General features: G+C 38.7%; 1 protein-coding gene and 1 pseudogene across 14 annotated transcripts in view; both read left to right on the top strand.

Moving 5' to 3' along the window:
• The window catches only part of DOCK3 (dedicator of cytokinesis 3), a 514,642-nt gene that overhangs the window by 175,050 nt on the left and 314,624 nt on the right, over positions 1–24,968 (top strand). For all 14 annotated transcript variants that reach the window (XM_077858742.1, XM_077858737.1, XM_077858736.1 and 11 more), the window contains one exon: positions 373–428. In XM_077858742.1, the coding sequence (XP_077714868.1) occupies positions 373–428 (56 nt within the window). The remainder of the gene's footprint in view (positions 1–372; positions 429–24,968) is intronic.
• Positions 19,040–20,976, top strand: LOC144291258 (RNA transcription, translation and transport factor protein pseudogene; annotated as a pseudogene).

Raw genomic sequence — 24,968 nt, 5'->3', positions numbered from 1 at the left:
TGCAACTTTGAATTCTTTTTTTTTAAATTTTATTTATTTATTCATGAGAGAGAGAGAATGAGAGAGAGAGAGAGAGAGAGAGAGAGAGAGGCAGAGACACAGGCAGAGGGAGAAGCAGGCTCCATGCAGGGAGTCTGACGTGGTACTCAATCCCGGGACTCCAGGATCACGCCCTGGGCTGAAGGCAGCACTAAACCACTGAGCCACCCAGGCTGCCCTGCATTCTTAATATACAAGGTAGTTGCTACATTAAGAGATCTACTGTATTATTGATAGAGTACTTCCATGCTGAAATCTGGCTGCTATTTTAGTATATATGAGATATTAATTACAAATTTCCTTTTCTAATGAGAAATCTTTTCTCTTTTACAGGGGATCTTTCCTGCAAATTACATTCACTTGAAAAAGGCAATTGTCAGTAATAGGGGGTGAGTAGTTGGCCTTACTAAATTTATTTATAATTTTTATAGGTTGCAGAGGAAGGCTTGCTTTCTTTTTGGTTTGTAGTATAAAATATGCTATTAACTTGTTTTCTTACCAAAAATAAATTTACTTTATCATATATATATATATATATATAATTCTGAGGACATAACTATTTCTTAAAATACTGACAATTTTAATTTGTTTTCTTGTATACTGGAAAGGTAACTTGTGTTTTTGTGAATTTTATAAAAACAATTATGCTTGCAGTATGTTTTTTACAGTTATTTACATTTCAGGAATAATTTCTGATAGGATAACAAGTGCAATCTCTGAATAGAAGACAGACAAGATGTAAATATATCAAAATGTTAACATTTGTTATTTTTGCACATTCAGATTATGAGTGATTTTTAGAAATTCTTTACCATCATGCCTTCATGTTAAAAGTAATAAATATGTATTATTATAAAATTGTGATTTTATTTTTCAAAATTTATAATTTTAAAATATAAAATTTAAGGTACTATCTAAGTATGGTAGCTTTTGGTTCTAGAAATATTTTTGAACAGGTTGAGAAAGCATCAGTTTAGTTAAGGTTGAGTCAGGAAAAGAGACTCTTACGAGTTACTTTCTAAGATAGAATTTAATGTAGGGAATTGTTTACACACATGCTTAAGTGAAAGGAAAAAAAGAGGAAATAGATAATAGTTCTGTCTGTTAATTAATAAATAGTCATAAATAGTAATAAATAGATAGAACCCAAAATAATAACTGCATAAAGAAGTCTCTAATGGCTGGGGAAACAAAAGATAATGGATTGGGGATACCAGAACTCAGGAAGATGGATCTTGTTGAGACACTTGAGCTCAGATTCTGAGGAAAGGGCATCACATGGCTGCTGTTGGTATGTATGAAGAAGAGCAGTGAGGCTGTTTCTGGGAATACCAAAAGAAACTGGAGGCTGGAACCAATTTTCTCTAGTGGAATGGTTTATGGGAAACACTTAACTTCCTTTTCCCCAGTATCTTTCTAGTGCTGCCCACCAGACAAAGGAGCTTGAGAGCAAATCCCAGCCTCAAGAGTCAGTGCTTAGAAGGGTGTATTTAGAGATAAGAAGTATTAGTAAATGACTGGTATGCCTTCTAAGATAAAATTTGTTTTTGAGGAATAGTAAGACTGTAACTAATAAGATATTTATATGAATGCATGACTAGCATACTTTTTATTGTTCCCTTTCTTTTATAAAATATCAGAGATACAAGGATATAGAGACAGGAAACTTGAAAGTGCTCTTTTAGTGAACCTTTGCAGCATATAATATGCTACTTCAAATTTATAGGTAAGGATTGCCAAAAGCATCAAGATTTGTTAGAAGTTGTGTGGAAAAAGGAAAAGGGAGTGCCTAGGTCAGGATCAGGAAGGCATGTATTTCTAAAATACATTTTCTGAATGTGAATAGCTCAACTTGAAACACAAAAATATTATCTCTGACTTATAACACTTCTGTAATGAGACTGATGAGAGCTGAAATGTGGCAGAAGCAACATGAAGGGGAGATGAGAAAAGGAGATAGAATGTTTAGGGATCTAGAAATACAGTGCTTTAGAAAATGCCAGCAAAATCATACACTTCCTGATAACAAGAGACTCATCTTAAATCCAGGAGCACTGTTTCTATTTATAATAGTTGTAAAGGAAATTTGGGACCACTTTGTTAGCAGAAAAATCCGTACCTAGATTCAGTTTGTTTCAGGAAGGCAGAGAAACAGCCTTTGTGATGTCCAGAATAAGATTTCTAAAATCTGAAAAAAATTATTTAAAAAAAACACTTCGGGTGTTGAAAAGCAATCAATGTATAGGTGGATCTTTTTTTTCCTTGTTTTTATTTAAATTCCAGTTACCATACAGTGTAATAGTAGTTTTGGGCGCAGAATTTAGTGATTCGGCACTTCCATACAATGCCCATTGGTCATTACAACAAGTGCGCTAATTAATTCCCATCATCTATTTCACCCATCTCCCCAGCCCCCTACCCTCTGGTAGCTGTTGATTCTTGAAGGAAGGGATGCATATGGGAAGAGTTCATGTTTATTTTGGCTTTTTTCCACAGAGAATTTTTTAGTTTACTATGATGTGATGGAGCAAGCAGATCCCAAACAGAAAGTAGTAGTCTTTCTGGGATGAGGAAACAGACATTGGAGTTTGGAACTCTCAGGGGAACTGATAAGAAGTAAGAGGTTAAAACCCAGAAAGGAGAGAACCTCAGAGAATAGGACCTTAATCTGCTTACAGACTCCCCCTAAGTAATAGAATGAGTTTTAGCTTCTTTTGGGCTGTATTAGACTCAAGGAATCTTAGTAGAAAAGTACAGCTAACAAACTGAGTAGATCTTACCAGCCACATAATATTGATGAGAAAAATATTGATGAGTTCAAGGACTGGCAAGTTACAGGGGCCTTGGTAAAACATTTCTTTCTCTTGAGATCCCTAAAGGAATATCCCCTAAATGTAGGGCCATGCTCTTGGATAAAGGAAAAACCAAAGGTATGTGGGCAAAAGTGAAATAGTCCAGTCCTAACAAAGTATAAACCTCTGAAAACACACGGGATGTTAGAAGAACATAAAAACACTCAATACGGTCATCCAGAAATAGCAACTGTAATGGGTTAGTGTATTTCCCATTTTTTTATGCATGGTAGTTTTACTCTGTTCCCTGTAATAAGCTAATTATCCTTTATCCTTCTTATCCCACGCTTAATAATATTACCTTGATGGTATATCTTTCTTTTTTGTTTTGTTTTGTTTTTTTCTTCCTTAGTTCCTATGACTATTCCTGTTTTCACTCTTCCTCTTGGGCTCCCCTTTGTTATTCTTCTCAGACTCCTACTCCTCTTCCAAGCTCTTATACTATTGATTCATGAGCTTTATCTCTACTCTCATCATTTATGTGCAAAGCGTGCCTGTCTTGTCTGGGTGGAATAAGGCAGATGGTTTAATTACGGATGTAGAGGTGAGACCAGTAAAAGGAAATAAGTTGAATGACAGCAAGAGGATAAATATTGTAGGGGATTGTAGGCCATGTGAGGGGAGGTCTTTTATTGAATGAGCCAGGAAGCCACCAAAAACTTTCAGAAAGAAAAGGGATATGTTTTATTTAATTTTAAATGTATTATTCTGGGCTGCTTTGTTGAAACTAGGACTATATTGGGACAAGGTTAGAAGCAGAGAGACTAAAAAAAAAAAAAAAAAAAAAAAAAAAGAAGCAGAGAGACTTGGTAGAATATTACACTAGTCCGTGGAAGACAAAATGATAACTTGAATTCATGTGTTCACTGGAGTGATAAGAAGTGGTAAGGTGCAGTATATATTTTGAAGTTAGAGCTGAAAGGATTTGCTGAGCGTGTAGAGACAAAGAGGAATTGAAGATGACTCCAGAGTCTTTTGTCTTAATAACTGTGAGGATGTGGTTGCCATTCACTGAAATGTGGATGTTTGGGAATGGATATTTAGGAAAGAAATTGAAGGATTCAATTTTCAACAGGTTAAATTTGAAATGATCCTTAGATACTCAGGTGTCAGGTAAGCAGCTGACTATGTGAATGTGGAGTTTTGGGGAGATTTTGGAGCTTCAGACTCCATGATTTGGAATCCTCAGCTTTCAAACAATATTTAAAGGTACAGGGCTGGATAAGAACAGAAAAGGAATTACTATAGATAAAGAAGAAGCAAGGTGAAGAGAGAGTACTGGGGAACTGTAGTATTTAAAGATAGGATAAAGAGGAGAATCTGTCAAAAGAATCTGAAAAGTTGGGATCCCTGGGTGGTGCAGCGGTTTGGCGCCTGCCTTTGGCCCAGGGCGTGATCCTGGAGACCCGGGATTGAATCCCACGTTGGGCTCCCGGTGCATGGAGCCTGCTTCTCCCTCTGCCTATGTCTCTGCCTCTCTCTCTCTCTCTCTCTGTGACTATCATAAATAAATAAAAATTAAAAAAAAAAGAATCTGAAAAGTTGTGGCCAGGGAAGTAGATAATGTAACAGTAGTGTCTTGGAGACCAATCAAAGGAAATAATTAGAGAGTGGATTAATCAAATATGTCTGGTGTTGTTGAAGTTGAGTAAGACTGAAGATCTTGTTAGCACTTCACATATATTGGTAAGAGTGAAAACCTGATAAAAGATTTGACAGAAAATGAAAGAAGAGGAATTAGAATACAGTAGACTCAAGTTATGGCCCTTAAACCATAACTGATGGCGGATGGCACCATACTTGGTTTGGGGATAATTTTTCTGTGTAGTCCTTTTAGAAGAATCATCTAGGGCACTGGTGGCTCAGTCAGTTAAGCATCTAACTCTTGATTTCGGCTCAGGTCATGATTTCAGGGTCACGAGATCGGGTTCTGCATTTGGCCCCGTGGTCAGCAGGGAGTCTGCTTGAGATTCTCTCCCTCTCTGCCCCTCTCCCTGCTCTCTCTCTCTCTCTCTCTCACACACACACACACACACATGCACACACTCAAATCTTTAAAGAAATCATCTGATTCAAAATAAGTCAGAGAAAGACAAATATATGATTTCACTCACATGAGGAATTTAAGAAATAAAACAGATTAATATAGGAGAAGGGAAAGGAAAATAAGATAAAAATAGAGAAGGAGGCAAACCATAAGACACTCAACTTTAGAGAACAAAATGAGGGTTGCTGGAAGAGGGGTATGCAGGGGATGGGCTAAATGAGTGATGGGCATTAAGGAGTGCACTTTCCAGGATGAGCATTGGGTATTATTATATGGAAGTGCTGAATCATTAAATTCTGCTCCTGAAACCAATACTATGCTATATGTTAACTAACTTGAATTTAAATTAAAAAAATTATCTGATTCTTAACCATTATTTTATTTTGAGAAATTTTAAATCTATACAGAGGTTACAAGAATAATATAAGTAGCACTTATATCCATTTCCATAGATTCACTGGTTACCATCATTTTGCCATATTGAGCTTCCCTAACCTCTGCTTTTAATATAAGAGTAAATTTTAGACATTCTAAGACGTCACTGTTAAATACTTGAGTATGTATCTTCTAAGAAAAAGACATTCTTTAACATAATCACAATATAATATACTCAAGAAATTTAATGATACAAATAGTACTATAAAATACCTAGTTCAAAAAAAAATACCTGGTTCATATTCAAATATCCCTAATTTTCCCAAAAACATCCTTTATAGCTGTTTTGTTTGTTTGCTTTTTTTTGGTGGGGGTATGGTCCAAGATCCAATCAAGAATTAAGTATTGTCAGGCTTCCAGTTATGGAATGAATAAGTCATGGGGAAAAGAGATACAGCACAAAGAATATAGTCACTGTAAAAGTGTTGTATGGTGACAGAACTTGTGGTGAGCATAGCATAATATATAGAGATGTTGAATCACTATGTTGTACACCTGAAACTAATGTAACATTCTGTGTCAACTATACTCAAATAAAAAAAATTTAAATTTTTCATTATTGGTGTATAGAAATGCAACAGAAAAGCTCTCAGTTTTTTCCCATCGAGGATGAAGTTAGCTGTGGGTTTTTTTGTATGTGGCCTTTATTATGTTGAGGTATGTTTCCTCTAGACCTACTTTGTTGAGGGTCTTTATCATGAATATATATTGTACTTTGTCAAATTTTTTTTAATCTATTGAGATCATACGGTTCTTATCCTTTCTTTTATTAATGTGATATATTGTGTCAATTGATTTGTGGATATTGAACCACCCTTGCAACCCCGGAATAAATCCTACCTGATCATGGTGAATGATTCTTTTAATGTACTGTTGGACTATATTTGCTAGTATTTTGTTGAGAATTTTTACATCTATGTTCTTCAGGGATATTGGCCCCTGGTTGCTTTTTTAGTGGGGTCTTTGTCTGGTTTTGGAATCTGGGTAGTGCTGGTCTCATGGAATGAATTTGGAAGTTTTCCTTCCATTTCTGTTTTTTTTTTTTTTTTTTTTTTTGGAACGGTTTCAGAAGCATAGGTATTAACTCTTTAAATGTTTATAAAATAAACGATTAAGTGTAAATGGATTCTGTGACTAAGTGGAAATTGACAGTTGTGTTGCTTGACAGGTTGTAAAGGTAAGCCCCTCACAGCTTGAGACCTTCCAGAGACCACAATGCAGGGCCACCCCTTTAACAGGAAGAGTGAGTGCACAGGAACCCCTGGGAGAGAATGGATTTGTATGTCTAGATTATGTTATTCATTTGAAATATGGGAAATCTCTGAGTCAGCACCATAGAATAACAGCAGTTTATGATCTTTAATAGTACCAAGGTTTGTTTAATCTTTGGGTAGCAGGCATTGAGTACAATGTAAAATGGCAGGCTCTAAATGGCTTAAAAATATGCTTATTTGGATTATATTAAAAGCAGTTAGATGTATAAAAATTTTGGCACTTGTGGGCTCTGAGCTAATGGTGTTTCCTTGCTGTGAAGAAGTAAATAGCATAAGGGCCCAATATAGAGGAGGTCACTTTCACACATTTATGTAACACCATTACATTTGAAACACTTATAAATATTTTTTTTATTTTGAATTGTGGAAAATTAGTCATTCGAATTAGGAATGGCTAACTTCTGTAGTCTTAGGAATTGTCAGTTTTACTGATCACTAACCAAATTTCAGTTTAATTGAAAAATAATTGGATGATGGGCATTGAGGAGGGTACTTGATGTAATGAGCACTGTGTGTTATATGCAACTGATAAATCACTAAATTCTACCTCTGAAACTAATTTAAAAAAAAGAATAAAAGGAAAAATATATCTTTTATCCCAGAAAAAAAGCTTCTAAATCTAGGGTCAAATTATAATGGACTAAATTTATTTTAGGAGGGAGATACCAGATATTACAGATAGGCCAGTGACATACTCTTATGTTCTTTCTGTTCAAGGAATTATTCATGTTCATATTAATTTTTGGATATTACTTCTTTAGTCTGGTTTAATGAGCCTGGTTTCAAAGTGGAGTGAGTGTGTGTGGGAGGATATACATAGGAGCATACATGTGCCATATAAGGAGCACATAGAACAGCATCAATTTCCCCTAAATGTTCCACTTTCCCTCTTTATTAGATAATTTTCATCAGCTTACAACTTCTTGAACTCATTACTTGTTTTTTTCACAGCAAAATTTCTCAAGATTGGCTATGCAACAGTGCTTATTGAATATGAATAAGTATATTTGGTACATTATGTTCATTTTTGCCTTCTTTATAGTTTTTATTTTTAAAAACACATACATATAATTCTGTAACAAAACTTACTTATACCACTAGAGTAAAATAAGCAAAGCCTGTTTATGGGAAAACCAGAACAAAGTTAATTGTATTTGTAGTTGGTTGAACATCTGTCCAGGAATGTTTATCAATTCTTTCTTTGTGCCAATGATCTATTACACTTCTATTAGTTCCTACTCGTGTGTCTTCATCTTCAGCTCATTCTCTGAAATATATACATACTTAGTAAAACATAATGGGTAAATGAGTAAGTTAGAGACTTTAATAATTTGATACTAATATAGTAGGTTTCTGATGGCAAACAATGGGTTATAACCCTAATCCATAGCCATATTGAATAAAAACAACTAGATGAGGAGTGCCTGAGTGGCTCAGTTGGTTAAGAGTCTGACTCTTGATTTTGGCTCAGGTCATGATCTCAAGGTCCTTGGGATTGAGCCCTGGGTTCAGTAGAGAGTCTGCTTGAAGATTTCTCTCCCTCTCTCTCTGCACCTCTCTGCCACTTGTGCATGCTTTCTCTAAATAAACAAGTAAATCTTTAAAAAATAAGTAAATAAAAAATAAATAAAAAACGAGATGACCTAGAAATAGAAATTAAAACTTTTCCTTAAAATTATTAGAAAGAAAAAAAGTATTAGAAAGATCTAACATAGCTCACAGAATGAAAGGAAAAGATATACCAGTTACAAAAGGATAAAAGCTAAAATATAGCAACTTACTTAATGAACAGTCTCTTTGGGTGCCACTCTTCAAGTTTTACTATTTTCCAAACCGTATGGCTCTTTTTGACATTCACATTATCAGGAAAGTGGCAGAAGAGCAGAGATTGGGTTGTGTGTATGCAATGGATTTAATAGATGCAAACAAACAAAACACAACCCATTTGATTAAATCATTACTCATTTAAACCACATATTTTGGGAGGAGGGGCAAGATGGCTGAGGAGTAGGGTCCCCAACAAATTACCTAGATAACCTTCAAATCATCCTGAAAATCTACGAATTCGGCCTGAGATTTAAAGAGAGAGCAGCTGGAATGCTACAGTGAGAAGAGTTCGCGCTTCTATCAAGGTAGGAAGACGGGGGGGGGGGGGGGGGGGGGGGAAATAAACAAAAGGCATCCAAGGGGGAGGGGCCCCGCGAGGAGCTGGGCTAAGACCCGGGCGAGTGCCCCCAGGACAGGAAAGCTCCGTCCCAGAGAAGCAGGAGCTTCACCAATCTTCCTGGGCAGAAAGGCGCCCGCAGGGAGTTAGAGCAGGACCCCAGGAGGGCGGGGATGCCCTCAGGCTCCCTGGGACGCTAACAGACACCTGCGCGCCCAGGAGAGTGCGCCGTGATCCCTAAGGGCTGCAGCGCACACGCATTGACCCAGGAGCAGCTCGGGGGGCCTCGGGAGGCGGCTCCGTGGAGAGGCGGCTGCGTGGCCTGGAGCGCGAATCCAACAGCGCAGGGCCGGGAGCACTGGGCGCCGGGACACAGCCCAGGATCCGGCCTCCCCTCGGGACAGGCAGAGGCCGGGAAGGCCCAGGACCACAAGGACTCTCCTGCCCGGAGCTGAGCAGATCAGCGGCCCCGCCCCGGAGCCTCTAGGCCCTGCGGACGGAGAGCTCTGTAGATACTGCGGGAGCTGAATCCAGGGCTCCAGAGCTGGCCGCCGCCACTGTGATTGTTCCTCCTGGGGCCTCACGGGGTAAACAACCCCCACTGAGCCCTGCACCAGGCAGGGGCTTAGCAGCATCCCCAAGTGCTAACACCTGAAATCAGCACAACAGGCCCCTCCCCCAGAAGACCAACTAGAGGGACAAGTTCCAGGGGAAGTCAAGGGACTTAAAGTATACAGAATCAGAAGATACTCCCCCGTGTTTTTTGTTTTTTGTTTTTGTTTTTTTTTGCTTTTTGATTTCTGTTTGCTTCCCCCACCCTTTTTTCCCTTTCTCTTTCTCTTTTAATTCTCTTTTTTTTTCTTTTTTCTTCCTTTTTTTTTCTTCCTTTTTTCTTTTTCTCTTTTCTTTCCTTCTTTCTCTCCTCTCTTTTTCTCCTTTTCCCAATACAACTTGTTTTTGGCCACTCTGCACTGAGCAAAATGACTAGAAGGAAAACCTCACCTCAAAAGAAAGAATCAGAAACAGTCCTCTCTCCCACAGAGTTACAAAATCTGGATTACAATTCAATGTCAGAAAGCCAATTCAGAAGCACTATTATAAAGCTACTGGTGGCTCTAGAAAAAAGCATAAAGGACTCAAGAGGAGACTTCATGACTGCAGAATTTAGATCCAATCAGGCAGAAATTAAAAATCAATGGAATGAGATGCAATCCAAACTAGAAGTCCTAACGACGAGGGTTAATGAGGTGGAAGAACGAGTGAGTGACATAGAAGACAAGTTGATGGCAAAGAGGGAAACTGAGGAAAAAAGAGACAAACAATTAAAAGACCATGAAGACAGATTAAGGGAAATAAACGACAGCCTGAGGAAGAAAAGCGTACGTTTAATTGGGGTTCCCGAGGGCGCCGAAAGGGCCAGAGGGCCAGAATATGTATTTGAACAAATCAGAGCTGAAAACTTTCCTAATCTGGGAAGGGAAACAGGCATTCAGATCCAGGAAATAGATCCCCCGCTAAAATCAATAAAACCCGTTCAACACCTCGACATTTAATAGTGAAGCTTGCAAATTCCAAAGATAAAGAGAAGATCCTTAAAGCAGCAAGAGACAGAAATCCCTGACTTTTATGGGGAGGAGTATTAGGGTAACAGCAGACCTCTCCACAGAGACCTGGCAGGCCAGAAAGGGCTGGCAGGATATATTCAGGGTCCTAAATGAGAAGAACATGCAACCAAGAATACTTTATCCAACAAGGCTCTCATTCAAAATGGAAGGAGAGATAAAGAGCTTCCAAGACAGGCAGGAACTGAAAGAATATGTGTGTGACCTCCAAACCAGCTCTGCAAGAAATTTTAAGGGGGACTCTTAAAATTCCCCTTTAAGAAGAAGTTCAGTGGAACAATCCACAAAAACAAGGACTGAATAGATATCATGATGACACTAAACTCATATCTTTCAATAGTAACTCTGAACATGAACAGGCTTAATGACCCCATCAAAAGGCGAAGGGTTTAAGACTGGATAAAAAAGCAGGACCCATCTATTTGCTGTCTACAAGAGACTCATTTTAGACAGAAGGACACCTACAACCTGAAAATAAAAGGTTGGAGAACCATTAAAAATTCGAATGGTCCTCAAAAGAAAGCAGGGGTAGCCATCCTTATATCAGATAAACTAAAATTTACACTGAAGACTGTAGTGAGAGATGAAGAGGGACACTATCTCATACTTAAAGGATCTATCCAACAAGAGGACTTAACAATCCTCAATATATATGCCCCGACTGTGGGAGCTGCCAAATATTTAAATCAATTAATAGCCAAAGTGAGGACATACTTAGATAATAATACACTTATACTTGGTGACTTCAATCTAGCTCTTTCTATACTCGATAGGTCTTCTAAGCACAACATCTCCAAAGAAACGAGAGCTTTAAATGATACACTGGACCAGATGGATTTCACAGATATCTACAGAACTTTACATCCAAACTCAACTGAATACACATTCTTCTCAAGTGCCCATGGAACTTTCTCCAGAATAGACCACATACTGGGTCACAAATCGGGTCTGAACCGATACCAAAAGATTGGGATCATCCCCTGCATATTCTCCGACCATAATGCCTTGCAATTAGAACTAAATCACAACAAGAAGTTTGGAAGGACCTCAAACACGTGGAGGTTAAGGACCATCCTGCTAAAAGATGAAAGGGTCAAACAGGAAATTAAGGAAGAATTAAAAAGATTCATGGAAACTAATGAGAATAAAGATACAACCGTTCAAAATCTTTGGGATGCAGCAAAAGCAGTCCTAAGGGAGAAATACATCACAATACAAGCATCCATTCAAAAACTGGAAAGAACTCAAATACAAAAGCTAACCTTACACATAAAGGAACTAGAGAAAAAAACAGCAAATAGATCCTACACCCAGCAGAAGAGATTTAATAAAGATTCGAGCAGAACTCAACAAAATCGAGACCAGAATAGCTGTGGAACAGATCAACAGAACCAGGAGTTGGTTCTTTGAAAGAATTAATAAGATAGATAAACCATTAGCCAGCCTTATTAAAAAGAAGAGAGAGAAGACTCAAATTAATAAAATCATGAATGAGAAAGGAGAGCTCACTACCAACACCAAGGAAATACAAACGATTTTAAAAACATATTGTGAACAGCTATATGCCAATAAATCAGGCAATCTAGAAGAAATGGACGCATTCCTGGAAAGCCACAAACTACCAAAACTGGAAAAGGAAGAAACAGAAAACCTGAACAGGCCAATAACCGGGGAGGAAATTGAAGCAGTCATCCAAGACCTCCCAAGACACAAGAGTCCAGGGCCAGATGGCTTCCCAGGGGAATTCTATCAAACGTTTAAAGAAGAAACCATACCTATTCTACTAAAGCTGTTTGGAAAGATAGAAAGAGATGGAGTACTTCCAAATTTGTTCTATGAGGCCAGCATCACCTTAACTCCAAAACCAGACAAAGAACCCACCTAAAAGGAGAATTACAGACCAATATCCCTGATGAACATGGATGCAAAAATTCTCAACAAGATACGAGCCAATAGGATCCAACAGTACATTAACAAGATTATTCACCATGACTGAGTAGGATTTATCCCCGGGAAACATGGCTCGTTCAACACTCGTAAAACAATCAATGTGATTCATCGTATCAGCAAGAGAAAAACCAAGAACCATATGATCCTCTCATTAGATGCAGAGAAAGCATTTGACAAAATACAGCATCCATTCCTGATCAAAACTCTTCAGAATGTAGGGATAGAGGGAACGTTCCTCAACATCTTAAAAGCCATCCATGAAAAGCCCACAGCAAATATCATTCTCAATGGGGAAGCACTGGGAGCCTTTCCCCTAAGATCAGGAACAAGACAGGGATGTCCACTCTCACCACTGCTATTCAACACAGTACTGGAAGTCCTAGCCTCAGCAATCAGACAACAAAAAGACATTAAAGGCATTCAAATTGGCAAAGAAGAAGTCAAACTCTCCCTCTTCGCCGATGACATGATACTCTACATAGAAAACCCAAAAGCCTCCACCCCAAGATTGCTAGAACTCATACAGCAATTTGGCAGCGTGGCAGGATACAAAATCAATGCCCAGAAATCAGTGGCTTTTCTATACACAAACAATGAGACAGAAGAAAGAGAAATTAAGCAGTCAATCCCATCTACAAATTGCACCCAAAAGCATAAGATACCTAGGAATAAACCTAACCAAAGAGGTAAAGGATGTATACCCTCAAAACTATAGAACACTTCTGAAAGAAATTGAGGAAGACACAAAGAGGTGGAAAAATATTCCATGCTCATGGACTGGCAGAATTAATATTGTGAAAATGTCCATGTTACCCAGGGCAATTTACACGTTTAATGCAATCCCTATCAAAATACCATGGACTTTCTTCAGAGTTAGAACAAATCATCTTAAGATTTGTGTGGAATCAGAAAAGACCCCGAATAGCCAGGGGAATTTTAAAAAAGAGAACCATATCTGGGGGCATCACAATGCCAGATTTCAGGTTGTACTACAAAGCTGTGGTCATCAAGACAGTGTGGTACTGGCACAAAAACAGGCACATAGATCAGTGGAACAGAATAGAGAACCCAGAAGTGGACCCTGAACTTTTTATGGTCAACTAATATTTGATAAAGGAGGAAAGACTATCCATTGGAAGAAAGACAGTCTCTCCAATAAATGGTGCTGGGAAAATTGGACATCCACATGCAGAAGAATGAAACTAGAGCACTCTCTCACCATACACAAAGATAAACTCAAAATGGATGAAAGATCTAAATATGAGACAAGATTCCATCAAAATCCTAAGGAGAACACAGGCAACACCCTTTTTGAACTCGGCTACAGTAACTTCTTGCATGACACATCCACGAAGGCAAAAGAAACAAAAGCAAAAATGAACTATTGGGACTTCATCAAGATAAGAAGCTTTTGCACAGCAAAGGATACAGTCAACAAAACTAAAAGACAACCTACAGAATGGGAGAAGATATTTGCAAATGACGTATCAGATAAAGGGCTAGTTTCCAAGATCTATAAAGAACTTATTAAACTCAACACCAAAGAAACAAACAATCCAATCATGAAATGGGCAAAAGACATGAAGAGAAATCTCACAGAGGAAGACATAGACATGGCCAACATGCATATGAGAAAATGCTCTGCATCACTTGCCATCAGGGAAATACAAATCAAAACCACAATGAGATACCACCTCACACCAGTGAGAATGGGGCAAATTAACAAGGCAGGAAACAACAAATGTTGGAGAGGAAGTGGAGAAAGGGGAACCCTCTTACACTGTTGGTGGGAATGTGAACTGGTGCAGCCACTCTGGAAAACTGTGTGGAGGTTCCTCAAAGAGTTAAAAATAGACCTGCCCTACGACCCAGCAATTGCACTGTTGGGGATTTACCCCAAAGATACAAATGCAATGAAACGCCGGGACACCTGCACCCCGATGTTTATAGCAGCAATGGCCACGATAGCCAAACTGTGGTTGGAGCCTCAGTGTCCAACGAAAGAGGAATGGATAAAGAAGATGTGGTTTATGTATACAATGGAATATTACTCAGCTATTAGAAATGACAAATACCCACCATTTGCTTCAACGTGGACGGAACTGGAGGGTATTATGCTGAGTGAAGTAAGTCAGTCGGAGAAGGACAAACATTATATGTTCTCATTCATTTGGGGAATATAAATAATAGTGAAAGGGAATATAAGGGAAGGGAGAAGAAATGTGTGGGAAATATCAGAAAGGGAGACAGAACGTAAAGGCTGCTAACTCTGGGAAACGAACTAGGGGTGGTAGAAGGGGAGGAGGGCGGGTGGTGGGAGTGAATGGGTGACGGGCACTGGGGTTTATTCTGTATGTTAGTAAATTGAACACCAATAAAAAATAAATTAAGAAAAAATAAAAATAAAAATAAAAATGGACTTGAAGAGTGACAAGCAAGACGGTGGAATGGGAGTTTTCTACCGTGTCCTCACAGAAGCATCAATCTTTAAAACTAGCAATGGACGAGATTACCTTTGTGTAATCTGGATTCAGGACTTAGATAATGGACATTACGTTCCGGATGCTACTTTTGAAGTTTTACATTGTTTTCCATTTCTGCTCTGTTGAGATTCCACTCAAGAAATGTAGCATACTGTTGAAGCGAAAAATCTGAGAATAGATGCATTGAAGAGGATAAGAAAGTTTCACTTTACCTGTGTCATCCTTCCCAAAGGAGTCACAGCTTATTGCCAAGAGAGATTCACTTGGCCTGCAGTTTTTCTACTAGGGGATTGTGAGAGCAGTGAATGAGCACTTAAGTTTCTTGCCATATAGGATGCTGCCCTAGAGGCCTGCTTTTTTCTCATCATACGTAGAATCCTGAAGTAATCAGCACAGCAAAGTGGTTGAGAAAGGCTGGAAGCAGTTAAGAGATGGGACTCACAGCAACCAGAGCTCAGAAGTCATCAAAGAACCACAGATCTGACTGACTAACCACTTTAGAGGCTCCATGCTTAGAATCCTGAAGTAATCAGCACAGCAAAGTGGTTGAGAGAGGCTGGAAGCAGGTAAGAGATGTGAGGACTCATAACAACCAGGGCTCACAAATCATCATAGAACCACAGATCTGACTAACTAGCCACTTTAGAGACTCCCACCAAGAAGCCTGCCTATAAACCAGTGGGAACATCTTCCTACAGATTCTTCTAACTGGCTCATGGACACTTAGAATGTTCTGGCTGCCTTACCCACTCTTCCTGTAACTATATCACCTACATTTCATGTGCCCCATGGATGGTGAGTTGCAAGCCTTTGCATATGACTTGTGATTCTGCAGAAAGCCAGATAAGCTCTGCATGATCAGGAGAAGGCATATGACTCGAGCATTTCAGGTATTGCTCTAGGGAAAGTGAGAAGTTATCAGTCAGCACCTGGCCTGGCTTTGTGAGATCAAGAGAAGGCATATAATATTAAGAATTCTCACTAAAGCAGTAATCAGAGATGTGGAGCTATAGCATATATAGAAAAGATCTAAGAGAGCTTTAGAATTTATTCCTGGATTGACTAGTAAAGGCATTTCTCTCCTGAGGGCCCTCAGTAAAGACTGGAGAAGGTAACTTCTTAGAATAAAAGACAGCAATGCAAAAACATCAGGGAATAAGGAAAATCAAGGAAATATGACACCACCAAATAAGCACATTAATTTTCCATTTACCATCCTAAGAAATAGAGTCTATAAATTGCCTGGAAAGGAATTAAACATTATTTTAAGGAAGCTCAGCAGCTATAAGAGAACGCAGATGGATAGTGAAATCAGGAAAAGAACAAATGAACAAAATGAGAGGTTCAACAGAGAAATGGAACTCAAAATTCTAGAGCTGAAGTATATGGTAAACAAAATAAAAACTGTAATTAATAGTATCAACAACAGACTTGATCAAACAGAAGAAAATATTTGTGAACTCAGAAATAAGTCACTTAAAAATATCCAGTCAGAAGAGAAAAAAGGAAAAAAAATGAATGAAAAGGAATGAACACAGCCTACTGAGTTTATGACATCATTCTCTTAAACTAATATATGCCTGTGGTAGCCACCGAGCCCCTCCGAGCTGCTCCCGGGTCAATGCGTGCCCGCTGCAGTCCTTTAGGGAGCTCGGTGCACTCTCCTGGGCGCAGGTGTCTGTTAGTGTCCCAGGGAGCCTGAGGGCATCCCCGCCCTTCCTGGAGTCCTGCTCCAACTCCCTGCGAGTGCCTTTCCACCCGGGAAGATTGGTGTAGCTCCTGCTTCTCTGGGATGGAGCTTTCCTGTCCTGGGGGCACTCGCCCTGGTCTTAGCCCGGCTCCTCGTGGGGCCCCTCCCCCTTGGATCCTTTTTGTTTCTTTAATTCTTGCCCCCCCCCCCCCCCATCTTCCTACCTTGATAGAAGCGCGAACTCTTCTCACTGTAGCATTCCAGCTGTTCTCTCTTTAAATCTCAGGCCGAATTCGTAGATTTTCAGGGTGATTTGAAGGTTATCTAGGTAATTTGGTGGGGACAGGTGATTTGGGGACCCTACTCTTCCACAATCTTGCCTCTCCCCAAGTAGGGACTTTCTATGATTATGGTTCTTACTTATATTATTTCCGTATCTTTTAACTGCTCTCTCCCCTTCTATTCATGCCCTCTTAAACAGTTTATTCTCAACATAGCTGCCAGAGTAATTTTTAAAAAATAGAAGTTAGATCATGTTACTCCTGTGTTTAAAACCTTCCAATGGCTCCTATCTCAGCATAAAAACCAAAGTTCTTACAAAGGCTTACAGGATTTTATGATCAGACTTTGCCTCCTCTGCTCTACTTATTTCTCAGTCAGCTTCAATTACACTGGCTTCCTTGCTTTTATTCAAACATATCAGATATGCTTCTGCCTTAAAGTTTTTGTTCATGCTGTTTCCTCTCCTTGGAGTACTATGCCTAGCTAAAACTCTGTCACTTCTTTCAAGTCTTTTCTCAAATCTCAATGAGACATATCCTGACTACCATATTTAATTCAGCCTCCTCTAGTCCCCTCACTATCTTAAAACTGAATCCTTCCACAGGACTGCTGCCTCTGGAAACTAACTGTAGCTGCCACCAAGTTGGTTTCTTTGTAGTCTCTGTTTCTTTGGGTAATTGGTTTCCCTTTCTAAGTCTGGGATAGATGGAGCTCAGGTAATAAGCCATTACCATAGTCATAGAGGGGCTGAGAAATCAAGTGTCTGTTATTTTCTGCTTGTATAGTAGAAGGCCACTCTGTCTCTACATTTGGGGTTTTTATCAAAGAAAGGAGTTATAATACTGGAGAGCTAAGAAAAAGAAAACCACAGTTTTCTATAACGCCGCCATTCTTTTCTCCTAGGAATCCTGTTACGGGTAGATTGGAATTCTTTTACTTCTCCCTTATGTCTCTCTCTCTCTCTCTCTCTCTCTCTTTTAATTTTTATTTATTCATGAGGTACACAGAGAGAGAGACAGAGGCATAGGCAGAGGAAAAAGCAGGCTCCCTGTAGGGAGCCCAATGCAGGACTTGATCCCAGAATCCTGGGATCACACCCTGAGTCAAAGGCAGATGCTTAACTGTTGACCCACACAGGCATCCCCTCCCAGGCATCCCCTCCCTTATGTCTCTTAAGTAGTCTTTCATACTTGGGTTACTCTTTTGCTCTGATTACATTATGGAGTGATTTATTCAGTACTACCTTGCTATTATTTTTCTCTTGAATTCTGCCCAACATGTATCTTTTCTGTTGAGGTTTGTTATTTTTTCCCCACTGCTGTTATTTTTTGACATCTTAAAAATTGTGGTAAAATATTCATAACATAAAATGAACATTTCAACCATTTTTTTTAAGAGTGTAATCCAGTGGCATTAAGTATATTCACAGTGTTGGCAGCAACCTTCATGAGTATTCGACTCTGGAATTTTTCATCATCCCAAACAGAGACTCTGTAGCTCTTAGGTAACTCCCCATTCCCCCTTCTTTCAGCCCTTGGGAACCTTTCTTCTTTATTTATGAATTTTCCTATTCTAGGTACCTCATGTAAATAGAATCATGCAGTATTTGCTCTTTTGGCTTATTTTACTTAAGATAATGTTTTCAAAGCTCATGCATTTTGTAGAATGTATCAAAATTTCATTTATTTTAATGTTGAATACCATTCCTTTATATATACATATTACATTTCATTTTTCTATTAAACCATCAATGGACACTTTCTTCATAATACTTTTCATTTGGAAAATTTCTCATTGGTTCTTCTGTCCACATTCATTGTCTCTTGTTTTATTTGTGTTTGCCTGTGTTTCATACTTTTCCTTTTTTATTTTTAAAAAGATTTTATTTATTTATTTGGCAGAGAGAGAGAGCAAGCACAAGCAGGGGGAGAGGTAGGCAGAGAGAGAGGGAGAAGCAGGTTCCTTGCTGAGCAGGGAGCTCATAGGGCTCAATCCCAGGACCCTTGGATCATGATTTGAGCCAAAGGCAGATGCTTAACCAACTGAGCCACTCAGGGGCCTGCCATACTTTTCCTTTTTAAAATGGAAGTTATTCATTTCTCTAAACATTATAAACATATAAAAATGTTTATCAGATTTTTATAATATTCTGAAAAGATTTTTTTAATATTATTTTTAAGCCTTGACATTATATTTTCATATGTTTTACAATATTGGCTTTTGGAAATGAAAGATTTTGTTTTTCCTTCCCTTCTCTTCTTCTGAGCACATCCCTCTAGTGCTTCTGCAGTTACCTCTGCCTGCTCCTAAAGCCCCCGTGTAGAACCAAGTCTTAAAACAGAATGCTAGATCTCCTTCCCTAGAGCTATTTGGGGCTATGGCAGATCCTGACCTTAGGCTGAGGGGAGGAGGGGACTGCTTCAGGTCCAATCTGTTTAGCCCTTGAGCTTGCTAAAAGCCATAGTTCCAAGTGAGGTTCAGTAGGAATTTTTTTCTACTTGGCCTGTGGAAAAATGTGTTTGTAATAATTCTATATATGTATTTTAAGAGTCTGTGATACTGATTGTGTATTATGATCTAAGAAAAATAAGTTAGTTTTAGTTTAAACTTAGATTAGTATAAATTGAGGTGAATCCAAAACCTTATGGTTTTAAAATACGAACATTTTAAATTTCCCATGGGTCTCCCTAGTTAAAATAGCTGAACATGTAATAGATGAAACTTTCTCCTTTATTCCATACATCATTTCTGCTTTAATCTTACAAACCACAGCACTCTTATAACATCTCCATGTCTGTTTCCATAGGGTCAAGTTTAAATCTCTTAACCTTGCCCTGACAATACCTTTCTATCTTTTCAGTTTCCCATGTGTCCCCAGCATGAATCTTTTTTAATATGTTAAAAAGTTTTGCTCATTATTTCTCTGTACCTTTTTCATAGCTTGTTAGAGCCAACAGGGCTCTTTCTACCTCCTTGCCTTTCAGACCTAACCTTTCTTTAGGAACGTTACTTCCTTCATGATGCTTTATCTGATCATCAGTTTGCAGTGAACTCTGTCCTTCAGAACTGCACTAGAACTCATAGTTGATACCACATAGCACCTATTTGTGCTTAAATTATATTTAAGTTTTGTCATTAAGATTGTAATTTCTCGTCCCGTACCTCCTTGACTCCCCTCTCCCGACTGAAGCCCCGGGGGACTGAAGCAAGACAGGGGGACCATGTTCCGATGCAAGTTGATGACCCTCAACTACCACAACCTGGCTGGCTTCAACTGCAAAGATGAAACAGAATTTAGAAACTCTATTGTTTGGCTTGAAGACCAGAAAATCAGACACTACAAGATCGAAGAGAGAGGTGATTTAAGAAACATCCACAGCAGTGACTGGCCCAAGTTCTTTGAAAAATATCTCAGAGATGTTAACTGTCTTCTCAAGATTCAAGATTGACAAGATGCAATTGACTGGCTTCTTGGTTTAGCTGTTAGACTTGAATGTGGAGATAATGCTGAAAAATACAAGGACTTGGCACCTGATAATACAAAAATGCTGACAATGCAGCTAAAGATGCTGAGCTATTTATCAATTTGGATGTAAATAATCCTGATTTTAAGGCTGGCTTTGGCTAACCTTCTTCAGATTCAGCGTCCTGATGATTACCTGGTAATGCTTAAGGCAATTCACGTTTTGGTCCAGGAGTGCCTGACACAAGATGCAGTTGCTAAAGCAAACCAAACAAAAGAGGGCTTGCCTGTGGCAATAGATAAACACAGTCTTGGTTTTGACACAGGAGATGCAGTTCATAATGAAACTGCTCAAATTCTGCAATTGCTGAATATAGCTCAGAGAGCTACAGAAAAAAAAAAATTAATGAAGCCATAGTAGCTGTTCAGGCAATTATTGCTGATCCAAAGACAAACCACAGACTGGAGAAAGTTGGAAGATGAATGTTTTAGGATTTCAGCTTCTCACCTACTTAGTATAATTGGGAACCATGTTATGCTCTGGCATGTATTTGGAAATCAAATGTCACATTTTTGAGGGAAGAATCCTAGAAAATTGACTATGTTCTTGAGATTTACCATCATTCCTTTTTCTTTAATAAAGTTCAGGAAAGTGGGAAAAAATTGTAATTTGTCTGATTGTTTCTATAAATCTCCTGATTATCTTTATAGCATTAACACATATAAAAATAATTTCAGAAATTAACATTTATACCCAGTTATCCAGTAGTTTGGAGAAATAAAGGATGGCTTATCATTCAGTTCAGTTTTGCGTAGGAAGTCATTAAGACTTCCTCTTTTTCAGGTCTGGCATTTGCCATTGGCTGTACTCTTCATCTGAGAAGTTCAGCATGACTTACTTTTTAAAAATTAAAGTAAAAAAAAATTAAAGTAAATTAAACCATTTATTTAAAAAGTATTGTAGTAGTACTTGAAATAATTGGTCAAGTTGAGTCTAGGAATCACTACCTTGGATGCTAATGACACAAGGAAAAAAATGTATCACATTTTACTCTCACAAAGTCCTTGATGAAAGCTTTTATTTTAATCAGCTTATAAATTTGATGAATATGGATAATGCTCTGGCATCATTCCAAGAAGATTCTTTTAATCTGCTGAAATAAAGCACACAAAATAAAATAATAAAGCCATAAAACATCATCAAGTAACTTTATTCATTGACACTTGATATTAATGCATTGAGTCATCTTTGAATACAGTGTGGTTTGTCAGCTATCTTCCTGTGTAAAGTCATAATACATAATGCTAATTTTGTGAAATACACTTACCTTTGCACTTTCCAAGTGGTTGATTGTGGCTAATAAATCAGAATTATGGGTTCTAATCACCTTAGCATATCAGTATTTAAAATTTTTAGTCCAGAAAATACTTCATTATCTCTCACAACTGGCATAAGCATTGTAAAAATATTATCAAGTGGTGCCCCTCCTTTGAATAACCTTTCAGTAACTTTTCATTCATTTTACTTAAGATCTGGAATGTTTAGTATCATTTGAAAAGGTTTGTTGAGAGCTGGCCTCAGCATACCAGCCTTTTTAAAGTTCTTGTTTATCATGAAATTCTTTCCCTTATCGGTGGCTTCTTGTATACTGTTTCCTCTGCAGGTGGCACTATACCTGTTTCTCTTCTTCCCTACACACTTCCTCCCTATACATTTTTCCTGTTATGACCTTTTGCATCTTTTGGGCCTTAACACTTGTTTAGAGAAGATTTCACTGATCCTTTTTAAAAATCATGTCCCCCAGCTAAAATCACTGGTTGTACACTTTAATTTCCTTCTTAGATTCATCACTGTTTATATCAATATGTTGTGATTATTTGTTGATTCTTTCTCCAGACAAGATCCCTATCTTTATATTTTTAATTGTTTTTAAATTTTTTATTGGTGTTCAATTTGCCAACATAATAGAATAACACCCAGTGCTCATCCCGTCAAGTGCCTACCTCAGTGCCCGTCACCCAGTCACCCCCACCCCCCGCCCACCTCCCCTTCCACCACGCCTAGTTCATTTCCCAGAGTTAGGAGTCTTTCATTTCTGTCTCCCTTTCTGATATTTCCCACACATTTCATCTCCCTTCCCTTATATTCCCTTTCAGTATTATTTATATTCCCCAAATGAATGAGACCATATAATGTTTGTCCTTCTCTGATTGACTTATTTCACTCAGCATAATACCCTCCAGTTCCATCCACGTCGAAGCAAATGGTGGGTATTTGTCGTTTCTTTTTTCTTTTCTTTTCTTTTCTTTTCTTTTCTTTTCTTTTCTTTTCTTTTCTTTTCTTTTCTTTTCTTTTCTTTTTCTTTTTCTTTTTCTTTTTCTTTTCTCTTCTCTTCTTTTTTGCAACAAGAAGAAAACACTAGTTTATTTTTTTAAATAATAAATTTATTTTTTATTGGTGTTCAGTTTGCCAACATACAGAATAACACCCAGTGCTCATCCCGTCAAGTGCCCCCCTCAGTGCCCGTCACCTATTCACCCCCACCCCCCGCCCTCCTCCCCTTCCACCACCCCTAGTTCGTTTCCCAGAGTTAGGAGTCTTTATGTTCTGTCTCCCTTTCTGATATTTCCTACCCATTTCTTCTCCCTTCCCTTCTATTCCCTTTCACTATTATTTATATTCCCCAAATGAATGAGAACATACAATGTTTGTCCTTCTCTGATTGACTTATTTCACTCAGCATAATACCCTCCAGGTCCATCCACGTTGAAGCAAATGGTGGGTATTTGTCATTTCTAATGGCTGAGTAATATTCCATTGTATACATAAACCACATCTTCTTTATCCATTCCTCTTTCGATGGACACCGAGGCTCCTTCCACAGTTTGGCTGTTGTGGACATTGCTGCTGTAAACATCGGGGTGCAGGTGTCCTGGCGTTTCACTGCATCTGTATCTTTGGGGTAAATCCCCAACAGTGCAATTGCTGGGTCGTAGCGCAGGTCTATTTTTAACTCTTTGAGGAACCTCCACACAGTTTTCCAGAGTGGCTGCACCAGTTCACATTCTCACCAACAGTGCAGGAGGGGTCCCCTTTCTCCGCATCCTCTCCAACATTTGTTGTTTCCTGCCTTGTTAATTTTCCCCGTTCTCACTGGTGTGAGGTGGTATCTAGTTGTGGTTTTGATTTGTATTTCCCTGATGGCAAGAGATGCGGAGCATTTCCTCATGTGCTTGTTGGCCATGTCTGTGTCTTCCTCTGTGAGATTTCTGTTCATGTCTTTTGCCCATTTCATGATTGGATTGTTTGTTTCTTTGGTGTTGAGTTTAATAAGTTCTTTATAGATCTTGGAAACTAGCCCTTTATCTGATACGTCATTTGCAAATATCTTCTCCCATTCTGTAGGTTGTCTTTTAGTTTTGTTGACTGTTTCTTTTGCTGTGCAAAAGCTTTTTTTTTTTTTTTGTGCAAAAGCTTCTTATCTTGATGAAGTCCCAATAGTTCATTTTTGCTTTTGTTTCTCTCTCTCTCTCTCTCTCTTTTTGGTTCTGCAGGCTGACTTTTATTTTTTATTTTTATTTTTTTATAAATGTATTTTTTATTGGTGTTCAATTTGCCAACATATAGAATTACACCCAGTGCTCATCCCGTCAAGTGCCCACCTCAGTGCCCGTCACCCAGTCACCTCCACCCCCTACCCACCTCCCCTTCCACCACCCTTAGTTCATTTCCCAGAGTTAGGAGTCTTTCATGTTCTGTCTCCCTTTCTGATATTTCCCACTCATTTTTTCTCCTTTCCCCTTTATTCCCTTTCACTATTTTTTTATATTCCCCAAATCAAGGTCCCTATCTTCCGATGAGACCTTATCTGGTCCCTATCTCTGAAGATATGGACCTTGTCCACTTTTGTTCACTGATAAATCCTTGGCAGTTAGCACAGGGACTGACACCATACTGGATGGGACTAAGGGAACCCCAGCATCTTTCTGATACTTACCAAGATCAGAATTCTTCTACCAGACCCAGAATTCCTCTACTGACACAATTTTCAAAGGAAATACAATACCCATATAAGGGAGAGTTTATAAAATGTTTCAAAAACCAGTGCCTGGGTGCCCTTTATCCCATTTTCATCAGATCTTTTATACCAAGAGCAGGAGCTAATTTGCATTACTAGTAAATGTTAAAGGACATTAATAATTTAAAAAATTAATTTAAGCAAGATGTGGGCAGTATATGGCCTTAAAGAAAAAAGCCTAAAAAAGTCTTTTTAAAAAGTTAGTTTTACTTTTTTTTAAGGATTTTATTTATTTATTTGAGAGAGAGAAATAAGCAGGGGTAGCAGCAGAGGGAGAAGAGGCAGCAGGCCTCCTGCTGAGCAGGTAGTCCAATGTGGGGCTCAATCTCAGGACCCTGGTATCATGACCTGAGCCAAAGGTAGACGCTTAACCATCTGAGCCACCCAGGTGCCCCTTAAAAAACTGTTGTAAAGACAGTATTTCTAGGGATGCCTGGGTGGCTCAGTTGAGCGTCTGCCTTTGGCTCAGGGCATGATCCTGGAGTCCTGGGATTGAGTCCCACATTGGGCTCTCCATGGGGAGCCTCCCTGCCTCTGTCTCTCTCTCCGTGTGTCTCATGAATAAATAAATAGAATCTTAAAAAAAAA

Source organism: Canis aureus, chromosome 19, assembly GCF_053574225.1.
Source record: "Canis aureus isolate CA01 chromosome 19, VMU_Caureus_v.1.0, whole genome shotgun sequence".
NCBI lineage: Eukaryota > Metazoa > Chordata > Mammalia > Carnivora > Canidae > Canis > Canis aureus.
The sequence above is the reverse complement of the archived record's forward strand: the minus strand, read 5'-3'. Positions and strand labels throughout refer to the sequence as shown.